Here is an 18,785-nt window from a genome sequence, read left to right as displayed (position 1 = left end):
ATACCCAAAAAACTCGAAATCATGTACTTGCAAAGATATATGCACCCCTATGTTCACTGCAGCATTATTCATGGTGGCCAAGACATGAAAACAACCAAAGTGTCCCGTGATAGAGGACCGGATAAAGAAGATGTGATACATATACACAATGGAGTACTACTCAGCCATAAGAAAGGATGAAATAGCGCCATGTGTAACAACATGGATGGACCTTGAGAACATTATGCTAAGTGAGATAAGTTGGTCAGGAAGAGCTAAGGACCATATGATTTCACTCATATGTGGGGTATAAAACTGAAACTTGTGAACACAAACAGCAGTGGGTGATTACCAGAGGGAAGGGGGTGGAGGGAACAGGGGGTCTTAATATATTGTGACAGGAGTAGGTTTGACTTTGGGTGGTGGATACATGGTGCAATATACAGATCTTATAGCATAGAAGCCCACATCTGAAACCTATATATTCATATCAACCACTTTCAGAACTGCTACCTCAAGTCTCTGAAGGTTAGAAAATTGGGTAGTAGGATGTAGATGAGAAACACAGTGAAACACTAAGCCTGGGAAAATAGGAGAAAGTATATAAATTTTGCAATTTATAAGCACTTCAAGTTTTCACAGAAACAGTAAAGCACAAGAGAACAGACTAGTCAGCTATCTACACTAATAAAAGAGAAACATGGTAATTGGTGTACGACCGCTACCCTTCCCATTGGCTAATCCCCCTGTCACTCACAGAGTAGGGCCGAGATATGCAAATTAACTGGCAGCCAAGATGGCGGCCGGCAGCCAGGCAGCTGATGCGAACAGGGAGGCTTGCTTGCTTCAGTGACGGAGAACTCCAACGTTCCCCGTCTGACTTGCCAGCCTCTCAGCTGCAACTCTCAGCAACTATGTTGCGAATAAAGAAGCTAAAAAACCCCAGAAACCTGCTTTACTCAGCGGAGCTTCAGCCAGCCGGACTGCAACATTGTATCAAATACAGATGGTAAACAAAGGCCAGAAACCTGTTTTCAGCAGCCGAGGCCTCAGAGCTAAAGCTGGCCCAGAATGAAAAAAAAGAAAAAAAAAAGAAAAAAAGGAGCGGTTAGGAGCTTCAATCACCCCCAGCCTGAAAACAGCCCTCGGCCCCTCACCCAGACTGGCCAGGCACCCCAGTGGGGACCCCCACCCTGAAGGGTGTGTGACCAGCTGTAAACAGCCATCATCCCCTCACCCAGGCTGGCCAGGCACCCCAGTGGGGACCCCCACCCTGATCCAGGACACCCTTAAGGGCAAACCAGCCGGCTCCCACCCATGCACCAGGCCTCTATCCTATATAGTAAAAGGGTAATATGCCTCCCAGCACCGGGATCAGCGTGACAGGGGGCAGCGCCCAAACCCCCTGATCGCCTTGCAGCTCTGTGTGTGACAGGGTGCATCACCCTAACCCCCTGATCGGCCCTGCTCTGTGTGTGACAGGGGGCGGGGCCCCAACCCCCCCCCCCCGCCCCAACCCCCGCGGGCCCTGCTCTGTGTGTGACAGGGTAGAGCCATAACCTCCCCATTGGCCCTGCCCTGAGTGTGAGAATGGCGGTGCCCCAACCACCTGATCGGCCCTGCTCTGTGGGTGTTAGAGGGCGGTGCCCCAACCCCCCCCCCCCGCCCCCCACGGGCCCTGCTCTCTGTGTGATGGGGTAGAGCCATAACCTCCCCATTGGCCCTGCCATGAGTGTGACAGGGGGCGGTGCCCCAACTCCCCTATCAGCCCTACTCTGTGAGTGACAGGGGGAGCTCCTCAACCCCCTGATGGGTCCTGCTCTGTGCATGACAGGGGGGAGCTCCCCAACCCCCCGATGGGCCCTGCTCTGTGCATGACAGGGTATGGAGCCCCAACCCCCTGATGGGCCCTGCTCTGTGCGTGACAGGGTGCAGTGCCCCAACCCCCTGATTGGCCCTAGTCTGTGTGTGACAGGGGCGAGCTCCCCAACCCCCTGATCGGCCCTGCTCTGTGCGTGACAGGGGGCAGCGCCCCAACCCCCTGATTGGCCCTGCTCTGTGCGTGACAGGGGGTGGCGCCACAACCTCCCCATTGACTCTGCCTTGAGTGTGACAGGGGGCGGTGCCCCAACCCCCCAATTGGCCCTGCTCTGAGCCCAACCAGGGGCTGCACCTAGGGATTGGGCCTGCCCTCTGCCACCCGGGAGCAGGCCTAAGCCAGCAGGTCGTTATCTCCCGAGGGGTCCCAGACTGCGAGAGGGCACAGGCCGGTCTGAGGGACCCCTCCTTCCCCTGAGTGCACAAATTTTTGTGCACCGGGCCTCTAGTCCTATATAATAAAAGGGTGATATGCAAATTGACCTTAACAACAGAATGACCAGGAACAATTGGTTGCTATAATGCGCACTGACCACCAGGAGGCAGATGCTCAACACAGGAGCTGCCTCTTGGTGGTCAGTGCTTTTCCACAGGGGGAGCACCGCTCAGCCAGAAGCCGGCTCATGGCTGGCCAACACAGCGGTGGTAGCAGGAGCCTCTCCCACTTCCGCAACAGCACTAAGGACATCCGACTGCCAGCTTAGGCCCGCCTAAGCCAGCAGGTGGACATCCCCTGAGGGGTCCCAGACTGCGAAAGGGTGCAGACCTCTAGTAAAATAACATAAGGTCCTAAGAAACTGGGGGAGAATATTTACTTTGCTGACCAACAATGGCTTATGGATCTCAGGGCCTAAACTTGCTTCTTTCTGACATCGTGAAGTTACATACTCTTCAAAAAAAAAAAAAAATCTAGAGAAGCATGAAATAAAATTTAAAATGTAAACCAGAAACACTCAAATTTTAGCTGTTGTCTTCAGGGAGAGATGGGAAGAACACAAAGCTTAGATAAAAATGGTAGCTGGCCTAATCTGAAAGAGGGAAGCGGTAATGTTTTCTGAGTGTGCAATAAAACACAAAAACTATTTTCCAGTTACTAAGGAAATCTTAAATTTCACCAGCAAATTCTTATCTCAATCAGACTTACTTTCCCACAGTCCAACTAATATGCATTACTCATTAGACTCTGTATATGAAATGTGTGTAACATCTGCTTATACGGGCATAAGGAAATAAAGCTCAGAGTCTATCAAAAAACAGAAGCAGTGTCGTATGTCAGACTATGAGACATGTCTGTTTTAGAGGCAAGATCCCAGAGTGGAGATGTAAGCAGTGATTATGGTTATTTGATTTAAAAAAGGAGCAGTAGGACACTAAATACTAAAGGAAATAAAAAATAAAAAATAAATCGTCTACTGCTACTAAATCTAGAACATCTTGTGTGTCTTCACATATCTTCAGAGTCGTGTCCTTGCAACACAGCAGAAAGCTGGGAGATTAATCTGAATCCTGTTCTTTATCTGTTTCTTAAAAGTCTAACAAAAAGAATCAAACTTTGTTTGGAAATGCTCACAAACCAGCATTTAAAGGGTAGAAAAATACATTAGTCTTGGAGAAACCTTAGTGTTTGAGTTTGCAATAGTTAATGGGATGGGCTCCTGCATAGTTCTGTCCTGACTTTAAACCTCTGGGCACATGAGTCTGGTGTTTCCATGTCCTCTTTTGCAAAACAGGGTAAGGGACCTGCCCACCTATGACTGTTCTAAATAAATCAATAAATCAATAAATAAATGAGACTACAGATGTGCAATGTCTAGCATGATGCTGGCCACAATGAATGTTAACTTGTATTCAGAAGTCTACGAAAAAGACATAAAGCAGCACCGTAAGTAGAAACAGTAATAATGAATCAAAAAATAAGACATCCACAGGGCAAAAGTTGCACTCAACAAAGTTGTTCTCTTTAGGCTTAATAATACAAACCTACTCTTAAATAACGTGATTGCTAGCAGTGGCAGCATCCACCTGGGCCTGTGAGGGGGGAGGTCTGGTGTACGCTGCACTGTCCAGCTTCTAACTCAAGAGACTGCTGTCGGCACCTTCCAATTTTCCAAATTCTGTACTTTCATCTCTTCTACCCCCTCTTTTTTCTCATTTATTTACTCTTTATCTTTCTTCCCTTCTCTATGACTGGAACATGCCAATGAGAGCTGTTTGGACCTTGACAATAGTCCTTTCCTGTTTTAACCTACACTCTAATGACTATACAGAGAGACATGTGGTAGGACTGAGCAATGATGCCCCCACAAGAGGTGTGTTAGAGTTGATTGCAGAAGTAAAGAGATCTAACAAGCAAAAAAATGGAAGTCTGGGGCCTGCATACCAAGACCACCACTTATTAATGACACGCCCTATCTAAGTGTTACATTTCACAAGCCTCGGCCTTTTCATCTGTAAAATGGGGATAAGAAGTATCAACTTCAAAAGGTTATTGTAAGAATCCTACCCTATATAATAAAACCCTAATCTGCAAATCGACCGAACGGCGGAACGCTATGATGTGCACTGACCTCCAGGGGGTAGACGCTCAATGCAGGAGCTGCCCCTGGTGGTCAGTTTGCTCCCACGGGGCTCTCATCGTCCAGCACCACGCAGCCAGAAGCCAGGCTCACAGCTGGCGAGAGCCTCTCCTGCCTCCACTGCAGGCAGGTGGTAAGGAGTGAGGGGTCCCGGACTGTGAGAGCCCCGGACTGTGAGAGGGATGTCTGACTGTGGGTCTAAGCTGGCAGGCAGACATCCCCCAAGGGGTCCCGGACTGCGAGAGGGTGCAGGCCGGGCTGAGGAAACACACACACACACACACACACACACACACACACGCGCGCGCGCACGCGTGCGCACACTGCACAAATTTCATGCACTGGGCCTCTAGTATACTGAATAACATATGTGAGAACCCTTTATAACTAGTTTATTGGGGAAATAAAAACCAATTCCTGACCAGTGACTTTTATCAACTGTTATCTGTGTTGATTAATTCTTGTTCAAAAACATAAAGGCTAATGGACAAAGTCAAGTCAAAAAGTCAAAATACTGTTAGCAGCTCAAATTCTAATCATCCTGAATAAGCCCATGATAGGTACTAAAACTCCTTATTCTTCATTCCATTTTGGGCAACCTACATGTAAGTGGGCACTTTCCTTAGATACAAACTAGAGTGCATTAGTCAACAAGCTGAAATCTGGGGAGACCAAAGTGGAAGAGCATTAGCCTCTCGTGAGAAAAGCAGGAGAGCTTCAAGTTTTAAATTCAACTGACAGGTAGCAAAGCAGTTAACAACTGGCAAGGGGGACGTTGAGAATGAACAGTGCCTACTGAGGGCGTGTTTTATCTCAGCTGGGTGTGGTGCCCTTTTTTCTCACTGCCATCTGTGCCCCTGTGACTGTGCCCCTGTGACTGTGCTGCTCAGTTGCTCTGGGTCTTGGCCATTACCATAAACTGTTTCTAGTTTCAAAAGAATCAGTAAATACTGATTGTCATGGCAACAGTGTGACCTCTCTGAACATCTTCCTATTTCTTCATTTCCTTTTTGCCCCATAGCTCAAGAGGCCTGCTCCTTCCTCCCCAGGTTGTGTGCACCCTCCTTCTTCATGTCACTGAGTTTTTTATTTCCATCTGCTCTGATCTACACTGCCCCTCCCTGCTAAGCCTCACAGAGAGGCAGTGAGCTCATTAGTCCGAGCCCCACTTCTGTAACAGCAGCTAAGACAGAGGGAAGAACATGCTTCTGATCCCGCTGCCAGGTCGTGAAGCCCAAGAATGATGACCCTGACACTTCCAACACCTGCTTTCCTTCAGCTCCACTTCTCTCTTTATTAAGTTCTGCCTAAGGTCAGACATTAGGTGATTCTTGTCTATTATCAGAAAAAAGGCATCAATTCTGCAGCCAGTGATTACCTGCATTTGGCAAACACATAACTGGCCAAAAGGCAAAAAGACCTGGAGTGTGCCGCACCAAGCATAGTCACAGTTCGAGAGGAACATGGCTATATTCTACATGACTCCCTCAACCAAGTTAAAATATCGACTAAACTGCTTTGTAAATACCCCCAAAACAGAATAACTCTGAAGAAATCCAACTTCAAACAAAAGATCCCATCTGTGGCAGAGATTCTAGATGCCTCCTGGTACTCACACCCTGGGGATCACTCCTCTGAAGTGCGGGTGGACCTGTGGCTGGTGTCTAGCCAATGGGACGTGGCGACAGAGACTGGTCGCCACTTTTGTGAACTGGGAGTAAGGTTCTAATGTCCATCTGCTAAGAGAGTCACTATGGACGCTCTCCTCACTGGTTCTGATGAACAAGCTGCCATGTTGTGAGCCCCCGTGGGGAGAACCCCATGTGGCAAAGGACTGATGGCGGCCAGGCTGGCCGGTCAGCAAGGACCTGAGCCCTCGCCCAGCTGCCCGCGAGGAACTCAAGCCTGACAACAGCCATGTGAGCTCGGACGTGGATCCATCCCTGCAGGTTTCCGGGTGAGACCTGGCTGACGCCTTGGTGGCAGCTTCATGAGAGACCCTGAAGCAGAGGCCTCAGCTAGCTGTGCCTTCATTCCTGGCCCACAGAACTGGGAGACAGTAAAGGTTTTGTTTTAAGCGGCTACATTTGCAGTCATTTGTTACACAGCGATAGATAGCTAATACACCATCCAACCCAAGATGGTAAACACTTAAATTTTTACAATAGAATATTACTCAGCAATACAAAAGAATGGAATGTTGCCATTTGCAACAACATGGGTGGACCCAGAAAGTATTATGATAAGTGGGATAGTCAGAGAAAGACAAATACCGAATGATTTCACTTATATGTGGAATCTAAAAAACCAAGCCAATAACAAATGAATAAATTAAACAAAACAACTTATAGAAATAAGCTGATGTTTGCCAAAGGGGAGAGTGTTGAGGGGATGGATGAAATTAAAACAAAAAGTTTAAATAATAAGAACAAATACATTTTCCCCTATTAAAATACAGACAATTTTTCATGTTGGGAATTTGCTAGTTTAAAAAGATGATAATTTATTTATAAGACATTATTTCCTCTCCCAGGTCTCTCCTTTTAACCTTATACCTTAGTTCCATTGCGTTAAGATTTCATCAGAAGCCTGAAACTTTTCTTCCCTTTTACTTAACAAACCATAAGTACTCAAAATTTCAAAACTTACGTCTTGAGTTTAATCCCATCCAGCCAAAAACTGAACAACTTAGATTTAAAATACAAATTGGTATTTCCAAGTGAACTTCCTTATTTTTCCTCACCCCTGAATTCTATGCAGACCTTTTAGCTACCTATTCATATCTTCAGACACATAAGCCAGTTTTTTAGACTCCTGCAAATAATTCTTTTCTACATTGAAAGTTTCAGTCATTACAGTCTTGAAAAACTGCAAATTGTTTTTACTTACATCGGGAAGTCTGTACAGCTTCATTGTTCTCTGTAAAGTCATGTTTCTACTCAAGTGAGAAAATTTCACTTCTACCAATTTTCTGGGGTTTAGTGACCGATGCCAGTATCTGGAATACAATAAAGTTTGAAAGTCAGACTGATTTCTGACTCTCCAAGTTTTTACTCTGTCTAGCTCAGCTGTGGTAGAACATTTAATGAATACTTATGTTATGCCTGGCACAATGCTGGATGCGGTCCCTCTTCCAATGCAATTATTTCTTTCTTTATTTTATCAGTCATTTTTTACCTCTAAAATGTGCCCTGCATCCCTAGTTATGTCCCTCTGTAGTTTGTGATCTTTCATCTCTTTCAGTATAGAGGTATCTTAAAATTGTAAAAGTCTTATTAATAATGACCAGTTTGCATGTATTTCATAACCATCCCCGATTCTATAGAAAGCAACCCAAAAGTTTAAAAACTTGAAAATATTCCCCCTAAATTAGTACAGCCTTCATATTTATCTAACAAACAACCAATAAGACAACTTTTTTTTTCTTTTTTTAAAAGTTGGTTTCAGAGAGAGAGGAAGAGAGAGAGGGAGAGAGAGAGAGAGAGAGAGAGAGAAACATTGATCAGTTGTCTCCCATACACACCCTGATGGGGGACCAAACCCGTAACCGGGGCATGTGCTCCAACTGGGAATCAAACTGGCAACCTTTAGTGCACAGGCCAACACCCAACTAATTGAGCCACACCAACCAGGGCAAGAAAACAACTTTTTGAGAAACGAGCTTAGATTTCTTAAGTGATCCCAGTTTAGGTACTGGGCTAAATGATTTGTATTAACATGTACCTATAAGTACCAAGCGCTACCCAATTGCACCACAAGAGTTCCAATATGCACCTGTAAAGTCTTATTTATCCTGTTTATTTATGAATAATTTCATAGGACATAGTAATTTTATGGTTTAATTTTTTAATACTATATTTACCTGAAGTTTCATTTTATTTGAATAAATGAAAATAGTGGAGGAAGAGAAACTGATTCTTCAGAAACAGGTTAGTCAAGTGACAACCTGACACTCAATTTTCTCCCTGGATTAACCTCTGGAAGCTTGGTAAGAGCAGACTGAGTCATAAAATCAGAGCTTATACCTTTTCTTATTTTTAGCAAACAAGAATGTCTAGGCTTTTTTACCAGACATCTGGAACAGCACTGCAAAGCACGTATAAGACTGAGTGTTAGAGGAGAAAAGGAAATGGTACCACCCTGGATATTTCCACATCACGATACCCAGGGTTTCTCTATGTGTTTTTCCTGTAATGTATACCATTAGGGCATAACTGGGTCAGCCACATGCAGAATCAGATAAGATGTTGCTCTGGATATAACGCAATCCCCAAGACCCCTGAGAGGTGCCTCGACCAGACCAGACCTTCCAGTCTTTCAAATGGAAGAGACACTGAAATACAGCTCCAGATCGTTGGCATACAAGTGGCTGTACGGTAACTGGAAAGAAGACTGGATTCAGTGGTTCTTGCTTCTAGTCTCCATCTCTGCTATCAACCAACTACATAATCACAGGTCAGCCAAAATCCCTCTGAGCTACACAACTCACAAGTGAGAATAACACTTCCAGCAACAGGGTAGGAAGGCTCAATGTTTAGGTGCAGGAAAGATGCAAGGTAAGGGTGTTGCTATTACCTGCACGTGGCCACTGGCTTCGGAAGAACCACGCCAGCAGTATAAACGGCCTGGAAAATCCCTTCCAGGTTCACTCTTCTAGTTATTTCTCGAATTAACACTGGGGCTACCCGTTTTGATCTCAATTTTTTATGAACACAAAGAAAGTTGATTTCCACCATCTTCTTCACACTAAGAAATAAAGAAAATCAGAGCAAACATAAGATGAACGTGTTTTTTAAAATAAGACAACACCCATAAAATTTTAAAGAATAAAAACGTTAAGACCTTATATCTAATATTAAAGAAATATATTCTTTCCTCTAGACCAGTGGTCGGCAAACTCATTAGTCAACAGAGCCAAATATCAACAGTACAATGATTGAAATTTCTTTTGAGAGCCAAATTTTTTAAACTTAAACTATATAGGTAGGTACACTGTTATTAACTTAATTAGGGTACTCCTAAGGTTTAGGAAGAGCCACACTCAAGGGGCCAAAGAGCCACATGTGGCTCGCGAGCCGCAGTTTGCCGACCATGGCTCTAGACCAGCCGTGGGCAAACTACGCCCCGCGGCCCATTTGAAATGAATAAAACTATTGAAAAAAAAGACCGTACCCTTTTATGTAATGATGTTTACTTTGAATTTATACTAGTTCACACAAACACTCCATCCATGCTTTTGTTCCGGCCCTCTGGTCCAGTTTAAGAACCCATTGTGGCCCTCGAGTCAAAAAGTTTGCCCACCCCTGCTCTAGACATTTCACAAATTCAGACCGATTCACTATTTCCCATACACCCCTACTTTATAACTCTAGACTGCAGAGATGCAAATCTCTAATTCTAAATACATTTTAGGACTTTGTTTGAAGTTTTTTAAAAGTTTTTGGTTTAGAAACTGGACCTGAGGTGCCTCAGAGTTTCTCTATGTGTTTTTCCTGTAATGTATACAATTATGGCATCACTGGTCACCCACATGCAGAATCTGATAAGATGTTGCTCTGGATATAATGCAATCCCCAGGACCCCTGAGAGGTGCCTCGACCAGACCAGACCTGGTACTATTCTGAGCTACACTAAACCTTCTAGAGCTCCAAAGCCCATTCCCGGGTATGCAGGTATGCAAGCATTTCATTCAGTACACAGCATTCCTTGGGAGAAAATGTTTTTTAGGAGCAAACAACCCATTGTATTGAAAGGTAAAACGATCTATTATGCACCAGATCTTTGACTTTCAAGAGCTGGGTCTTTGACTTTCTAGACTGAAGACCCAGAGCAAAAATACAACACATACTTATCCTATGAAAGAGAAAGACTTTTAAAAAACCTCTCCTAAAACTTTCTAAAGTAATTTCCGCAGAAATAAATCTAAAATACCTATTTATAGCTTTATTTATTCCGCTACATTCATATACACAAGCGCATGTATGTTCATATATGTACACAAACTTATCTCTGTGTGTGCATGTATGAGACTGAGAGGCAGAAGAAGAAAAAGAGAGTTGTCCTTTTTGTTGTTCACAAACCAATGTTTAAAATATTAATAGACTTTATTTTTTAGAGCAGTTTTAAGTTCAAAAGCGAGCAGAATGTGCAGAGTTCCCACATACCCTCCCCCCCTTAACCTCCCCTCTCTCAATAGCCTGGATTAAGTCACTTTTATTTTTATTTTTTTTTAAAATATATTTTATTGATTTTTTACAGAGAGGAAGGGAGAGAGATAGAGAGTTAGAAACATCGATGAGAGAGAAACATCGATCAGCTGCCTCCTGCACATCTCCCACTGGGGATGTGCCCGCAACCCAGGTACATGCCCTTGACCGGAATCGAACCTGGGACCTCTCAGTCTTCAGGCTGACGCTCTATCCACTGAGCCAAACCGGTTTCGGCAAGGATTAAGTCACTTTTAAAAGCCTCTTATAATTGCAATCCTTGAAAAAGCAACACATCAAAACTGACACGGGCAAGCTTTCATATGTACCTGTCGTAAATCCGAATATTTGCTGGGATGGCACTTATGAACCCTACCAGTTTTTTGTTCGAAGACACTCTGACTCCACAGTGCCACTGAAGAAGCCAGCCTGGGGGACGCAGAGCCCTGAAGTCAACATAGGCAAGGTAAACAGGGGCCAGTTAGTGTCCAAGAATACAGGGACAGACAGAGACGCACCAGCCCGCCGCCCCACCACAGCCCGTGAGGCCAGCAAGACTCACCACAGCAGGAACTCCGGCGAATAGTCAAACCGGAACATGTTGTCATCGTCCTCTACGTAATTCTCATTTAACAAGGTGTACAACTCCTTGAGCTGCAAGACCAAACAGGTGTGGGTTTATGGTGCTCAGAACCCACTCAGAAGCAATCCGCATGAACTCAAGTGTTGAATTTGAGCGTTTTACTCACCACTTCTGCATTACCCAAATCTAACGTGTCCCACATAAAGCCCTGTGGCAAGGAGTACGGTTCTTGGCGCACATTGTCTTTATCTGCTTCAATTGCACCATGAGATGTTATCACTTCATCTGAAGAGGAGAGAATAGAAGACAAAAAGAGAGAATATTCAGTTACAAAACATTCTGATGATCCAAAATGGTCCGTTACATAAAATAAAACCATGTTTAGGGCCCTTGGGGTTAATATAATCATTAACATACTATTATTTCAGCTACTTCTAGAGTGAAAAAGGGTGGCTAGGTAGTGGTGGAGAATAACAGCTATTTCACCACTAAAAGGAGAAATCGTTTGTCATACAATGACAAAGTGTACAATGAAATGATGGTGATTTCTGTCTCGACCCCGAGATTACAGATTAATTATACAGCAAGCACCATGGGAGACAACAGAGGTTTGATGACAGACTTTTATTCTGCACTTCAAGTAATTGGAGGAGGGGGGGATAGGGGACGGAGTGAGGGGAGAAGGCTGCAGTGACCTCTGACCACTTCCAGCAAAGTCTAAAATTAATTTCAGAACTGTTACTGTCTCTCCACCTGGATTGCTGGCAGCACAGTTCAAGTCATCGATGTCTTAGCAATTTCCACAAAGGTGTCCTTTTCCCATTTCTTCCCTGCAGTTTCCCAATGTGGCTGGGATAAAACCCAGACTCCGACCATGGTACTGCCTGCCTGGCCCCTGGGACCCCCACCCGGCCCAGCTCCCAGGCTTAGCCACACTGACTGCCCTCATGCTGGCCCCAGCTCAGAGCCCTCGCAAGGCCCTCCCATGCTCTTCACTCGGCTGGCCACTTAAATTTTTTCAGATATAAGTTTACACATAGCTTTCTCACAGCATCCTTCCCTGACTAAAGCTTTTTCCTACCTGGAGTATATCCTCCTCCCAACCCCTACCTGGCCACCACTTACCCTACTCTCATGCCCCTATTTCCCCAATATGTACCCCGGTGCCTGGCATTTAATAACAAACACACAACAAATATCTGCTAAATATAATTCAGCCATAAAAAAAGAAGGAAATCATGCCATTTGGACAACATGGATGGACCCTGAAGGTGTTATGCTAAGTGAAAAAAGTCAGACAGAGAAAGACAAATTACCATATGATCTCACTTATATGTGGAATCTAAAAAAATAGGAAAACCAAAACAAACTCATGGATACAGAAAACAGATTGGTGGTTGTCAGAGGCAGGAGACGGAGGGTGGAGAAGTGGGTAAAGGGAGTCAAAAGGTACAAACTTTCAGTTATAAGATAAATAAGTCCTTTAATGTATAGCATGGTGACTATAATTCATAATATATTACATATTTGAAAGTTTGCTAAGAGAATAAATCTTAAAAGTTCTCATTACAAAAACAATTCTGTAACTATGTGTGGTGATGGATATTAACTTTTAAGAAGAAAAGTATTACTTTTGTATAAATTTCTAACCTGTGGTATGAAACAAGTTATATAAGTGAAATAAAGTCTCTTTTGTGTTTTTTGATTGTTGTTAACCCAGCTTTGTTCTGCGGAGGGCGGGAGGAGAAAGGCAGAAAAGCTTACTTAGTTTGGGTACCGGCTGTGTGTCCCAAAACTGGTATCTGTGTTTGGCAGCCTCACCGATGTTCCTGGTGGGGCCCTGGCACGCGGACAACAGCTCCATTGCTCTCTGGATGTCCTGCAGCTTCTGCACTGGTATGGCAGGATTCTGCAACAGCAAAGACACACAGACACAGACTGTGAGGAAGCTTCCGCCACTCCAACACGGGCAGAGACACGTGCATCTGCCTTGGAGACTACAACACCGGAAAACGAGCAGTCTTCCTCTAAAGCTGGTCAGGGCCCTGGCCTCATGTATGCTAACACATTAAGATGTAAGCAATATTCTGTTAAAGATAACCACGGCTCTATAGTTTTACTGGGGCTCTGACAGTCTGGGAAATCTACAGTAAATAGAACTACCCTTCACTCTAGTTTCCCAACCATCTGCAAATGGCCTTGACCATTACTCATCTGAGCGGAGCAGCAAAAAGGGGTGACATGCAACACATGCATTACTGTCATTCGGCAGCCAGCCAGCCACTAGCCTTGCTTTTATTGTCGGGGTTAATGCTCTGCAGTAGCAATGTGGGCACAAAGGAAATAACTTCCAGGATGGAAACTATGCAGACAAGTTCATTAAGAAGAAGAATGAACGGAATCTGAATTTAGTACGAGCTGGGAAGAAAGTGAATCAGGAAAGGAAACCTCTAGGGATGCCTTCCTCCTGGACTACACCCCCCTCTCCTCACCCTGACACCCCGGAAACAAACCTTCCAACAAGGACCAGCAGTGTCCTCTGGGAATTCAAATCAGGGGCCACCCTAGCCTGTTCGAAACTAAACTCCTTTTTATAAGGTAAAAGCATATTTTCAGTCTATAAAGTTGACAATACCTTTAAATTCTAAAGTTCCTTCCTCAAAGCCAATATTTCTGTCATCTGAAGATTCCCCAGCTCTTTTCTTGTAAAGTCCCTCAACTAATGTCACACTGCCTGCAAAATGAAACTATTCTCGAAATTAGAGAATGAATAGTATGTAGGACTGAATATGGATATTGGGTTTGCCATATGCTTTTGATGCCATCCAAAGAATGCTAGCTCTTCACTGCAGTTCAGAAGGGGTTATAAGGAGTTTCAGAGCCCTGAGGCTGCCTGTATGCCAACACACCATGGACACCAAGGAAGGGGACCACTGGCCCTCAATGGTGTGTAAACAGTAGCTCTGAACTTCTGCTCAACTTTGACCCTCATGTGTGTGCTCTGGAGCAAATCTTCTAACCTGGACGCTTACTTGTTTGGCCAGGTACAAAACGGGGTTAATTTAATACAGACTGTCCTGTGTTGCTTTGCTCACTGGATTCCCTTAAGATTCTTGCCACCAACGTGATTCAAGGAAACAAAGTGCTGGACTCTAACCAGAGGTAGGTTATAGTCTTAACATCTTCCCTTATAAGTCTAACAGCATCAGCCAGGACTGCCACGAGTTTTGTAAGTTGTTTATCTTTTATTTTGACTAAAGTCTAAATCATAAGGGACATAACTCAATTACACATACTAATTTAACAAAATACTTTTGCTGTTCTAAAAAGGCTAGTGCATGTCTTAATTTCTCATTTGCATCTCTTTGGAACCTCCAACATAAAGTAACTAGTTTCTAGCAAAGTGAAAATCTATAGTCAAATGGACCCTCAGAAGCACAGCCTGTTAGGAGACCTATGCCCCAAACAGGAACTAAGAGCACAGCACATCAGCTAATAGTGCTTGAACATGTGCCCATTTATCTTTAAAAAGGCAGAGTAGAACCCACTCTTTCAGAACAGACCTCTAGTGTCTTCCCTGAACTTGTCATAGTAGTTCTTCCTCCCTAATGCGAGTTAAATCCCATAACACTAACGTAGCAAACTGCAACTATTTTATAAGAAATACGAGTCAGCATCTTTGTGCCAAAGGAGCCAATGATATCCATTAAGAGGCACTGAGAGTGCTCTCTACTCCGCCTAATTAGCCTCAATGGGTTGACCAGTAGTGTTTACATGAAATCGCCACTTATGAATTAATTCCATTGGGATTAATTTATATCCCAGTAGCATATGATTAATTTAAATGCTTTCTTAAAGTAGATTAAAGTAAGCACAATTTTCAAATCCATGGTGACAAAGCAGTAAGGAAAACTCAGCTAGCATAACTTCTTAAACCTAGCCATCCACCTTCAGTAGTAGCACCACCTGGGGAGGAATGAATTAGTGTTAGGAAAGGTGAGAATGTATACCAACCCACATTAGCTTCCCACTAAATATGCCTAAGAGAGTCAGGCAGGCCTCTTTTCCTCCTTATCTGCTCCTGTGATATAAGCACAACAACTATTCTCTTCACTTATTATTTTCCAAATATAATACTTGGAAAATCTACAAGAACCCAGACAAATATTTCATTCTGGTTCTTGAGTGTACACCAGCATATTCTCTAAGCAGGGTCCACAGCAATTTACAGTGTTATCTAGAGCTGGCATCAGCTTAAAAGAAATGAGCCTAACTTTGAAAAAATTCTATGGAGAACAGCCCACATTTAAACAATTTTAACTTATTCTTAATTTTAAAAAGAAAAGAATTTCTCTACCATATAATGCTAACAGTTCCTCCAGCCTTGGCTGGCTCTAGTTTCTTATAAGTGACCAGAAACAGGGGGAGAGCTCAAAATAACTAGGTTTCAGAGATGAGAAGCTGATGGTGATGATAGAAGCAATAAGGAAATGGTCACAACTGCATATATGTGACACCGTGTTTATCTGACGAAGCAACGTTTAGAAATGTGAAAAAAAATCTTGCAAGCTTATGGTGTACCTTACATGAATTACCTTGGAAATTATGTCCGGTGGATAGAAAATTTATTACCTGAGAACCAAGGTGAAAAGCTAGGGAAGAAGACTCCATTTTCTTCTTACCCCACAAAGGCAATCAGGGGAAAACTGGGGCAATTAATTTTCCTTCTCAGTGATTCCTGGTCCTTAAGTGTAAAACAGGCAACAACAACAACAAAACTACCTGCAAGATTCACTTCACACGATGCAATGCAAACAAACTTTGTACAAGAATAAAAATTTTAACCCCACAAAACTTGCATAATGGTTTATAACTGCCGGGTAGACAGAGTGCTTTATAATATAAAAACCATTTTGTAAAAATGACCTAATTATAACTTCAAAACAACCCTGTGAGTTGGGGAGAAGGCATCATCCCCACTTTGCAGATGAGGAAACGGCTTAAGGAGGGGCGGAACCCTGTGCAAAGGCCAAGCTCGAGTGCCATGGCCAGGACAGAGCCTGGGTTCCCCACGGCACCTCCTGCGCCCCTCCCATGACACACACTACACGCATCAAAACAGCTCTCTCTCATTATACTTCTAATTCGATCCCTGCGAATTTCTTGCATCAAGAAGGAAGGCTCTGTGCTCCGCAGGGCCCAGCACACAAGGCCTGTGTTCACAGCTAGGGTGATTGGGGTTGGTTCTCCAGAAAGGGTGCCTGCCAGCTGCACCACCAGCTGTACCAATCTGCCAGCACACTGCCCAGGCAGATAACTTCCAGTTTGGTTAAATGGGTGTTTCTTCAGGGAAAACATTAGGCGCTATTTCCCACCCGTAGCAATGGAATTAAGAATGGCCACTGAAGACTGTTCTGATTCAAAGTCAACATAAGACTTACCCGTGGCTGCTCCCGCTGAAATCTGCTGCCAGATGATGTTGTGCTATTCAGATAATTAGACAGACACCCAGAAAAATTAAAATGTGAATATCTTCTGAACTAATAGTTATCAAATATCAAGTGTAACTTAAAAAAAACACAGCCTAATAGCTCACACTGAGACTTTGTTCTATGATTATAACCTATATACTAATTTGCTGAGAAATATGCAGGCGGTATCCTAGTACACACAAAAGCACAAAATGTACCTCTCTGTTATCTGGGTGCAGACGTCAGATTTAAAAAGGCTTTAAGTACCCTCTGGTTCCTGTCACAGTACAGGCACAACAAAACCCTCACTACATCTCTGATCCAACAGGGGGCTAAGCTGCACAAACCTGCTCTCAAATGCATGAGGAACCACACAGATTAAAATAAAACAGGGCTCTCACTTTTGAAGGCTGTTGAATCTTAATCTCCTGGGAATCAGATGCAGAGTCTGACTTGGTGCCTCCGGAATTTGGTTTCTCCTTTTTTCTCTTCTGTTTCTTCTTCTTCTTTTTGGCGCCCAAGTCCCCTCTAGAACCTCTGTTAGGAAATTCACAGAGGGTAAAATAATAACAAATCATTATGTAAAATTAACCATTTAGAATAGTATATGTCATAATAGGGAAAAACTATGTTAGGATGTATGACATTGTGATTTATAAGAAATGCACACACACACTTTAACAGCAGATAACTCACTTAATTTTCACTCCTTTTCAGTGTTAAAAAGCACTAACTTTATAATCCTTTGAAGTGCATATACATATTTTAAGGCATCCTGTATATATATTTGATTATATATATTTGGTTTTCATTGATGGTTCCTGGCCTACAGCTCCTAAAATCCTTGGAATTTCCTGGGTGATGAGCACTTAAAGCAGTGGTTCTCAACCTTGGCTGTACATTAGCATCACCTGGGAATCTTTTTAAAATCCTGATTTCTGGGCCTCATCCTCTGGAAATTCTGTTTCTTTGTTACTAATGTTGTGGCCCCACCCCATAACAAAGAAACAGAATTTCTGGAGGATGAGGCCCAGAAATCAGGATTTTAAAAAGATTCCCAGGTGATTCTAATGTGCACCCAAGGTTGAGAACCACTGGCTTAAAGATGTCTCTTATGTTAATGAGGTGACTTCTGGAAAGCACCTAAGTAAGGGCTGGTTGCCAAGAGAGTCAACCATGTGATTAGACGGTTGGAACTTTCACTGCCAAACCCCAACCTCCGGGGATGAGAGAGGGGCAAGAGAATAGCCAATGATTTAATGGTCATGCCTATGCAATGAAACCTTCATAAAACCCTTAGGGACAGGGTTCAGAGAGCTTCCAGGGTGGTGGAGGTGCTGGGAGAATGGTGTGTCTGGAGCGAAAATGGAAGCTCCATACCTTTCCCCAGGCCTTACTCTATGCATCTCTACCATCTGGACGTTCCTGAGTTATATCTATAATAATAAAAGCGTAATATGCTAATTAGACCAGATGTCCTTCTGGACGTCCTTCTGGACGACCTTCCAGACGAAGACGGAGCTGCGAGGGAAGACCGAGTCCCGGGTGCCTGCTGGCGGCTGGAGGGAAGCCGGTGCCGACAGCTGGGGAAGGAAGGCCTACTCTTGCACGAGTTTCATGCATCAGGCCTCTAGTTCTTTTATAATAAACCAGTGATCTTTTAAGTAAAATATTTCAAAGTTGTGAGAGCTGCTCTGGAAAATTTATTAAACTCAAGGAGGGGTCTTGGGAACCTCTGATTTATAGCTGGTCAAAAGTCCATGTAAAAACCTGGACATGTTACTTGTTCCTGAAAGTGGGGGCATTGGGGGGGGGGGGTGGCACTCTTTCGGGACTAAGCCCTTAACCTGTGGGATCTGAGGCTGCCTCTGAGTAGAGAACGTCAGAATTGAGCTGAATTCTTGGATACACCGCTGGTGTCTGAGAATTGCTTGCTGTGTGGGAATCTCCCCACTACACACATGTTGGGATTGGGTCCAGGAACCCAAAATAGGATGTAAGCAGGAAATGAAATTTAATCAGACGAGTAACTCAGAAGTCTACACTCAGTCATCCTGCAGAACGCTTAGATGTCATTCCAGCAGGAAAACTG

At 43.8% G+C, this 18,785-nt stretch overlaps 1 protein-coding gene across 5 annotated transcripts in view; it reads right to left on the bottom strand.

Annotated features, from left to right (window-relative positions):
* The window catches only part of NMT2 (N-myristoyltransferase 2), an 82,872-nt gene that overhangs the window by 28,326 nt on the left and 35,761 nt on the right, over window positions 1–18,785 (bottom strand). For 3 of the 5 annotated variants that reach the window (XM_081096485.1, XM_081096487.1, XM_081096489.1), the window contains exons 2-8: window positions 17,095–17,230; window positions 12,987–13,131; window positions 11,389–11,507; window positions 11,202–11,293; window positions 10,969–11,085; window positions 9,009–9,179; window positions 7,323–7,431 (exon numbers count right to left, since the gene is read on the bottom strand). In XM_081096485.1, coding sequence (XP_080952611.1) covers window positions 7,323–7,431; window positions 9,009–9,179; window positions 10,969–11,085; window positions 11,202–11,293; window positions 11,389–11,507; window positions 12,987–13,131; window positions 17,095–17,230 — 889 coding nt within the window. Of the gene's footprint in view, window positions 1–7,322; window positions 7,432–9,008; window positions 9,180–10,968; window positions 11,086–11,201; window positions 11,294–11,388; window positions 11,508–12,986; window positions 13,132–16,663; window positions 16,707–17,094; window positions 17,231–18,785 lie in introns of all 5 variants that reach the window. The other 2 variants (XM_081096486.1, XM_081096488.1) reach the window with 1 other exon arrangement.

Source organism: Myotis nattereri, assembly GCF_964212035.1.
Source record: "Myotis nattereri genome assembly, chromosome: 1".
NCBI classification, from domain to species: Eukaryota; Metazoa; Chordata; class Mammalia; order Chiroptera; family Vespertilionidae; genus Myotis; species Myotis nattereri.
The sequence above is the reverse complement of the archived record's forward strand: the minus strand, read 5'-3'. Positions and strand labels throughout refer to the sequence as shown.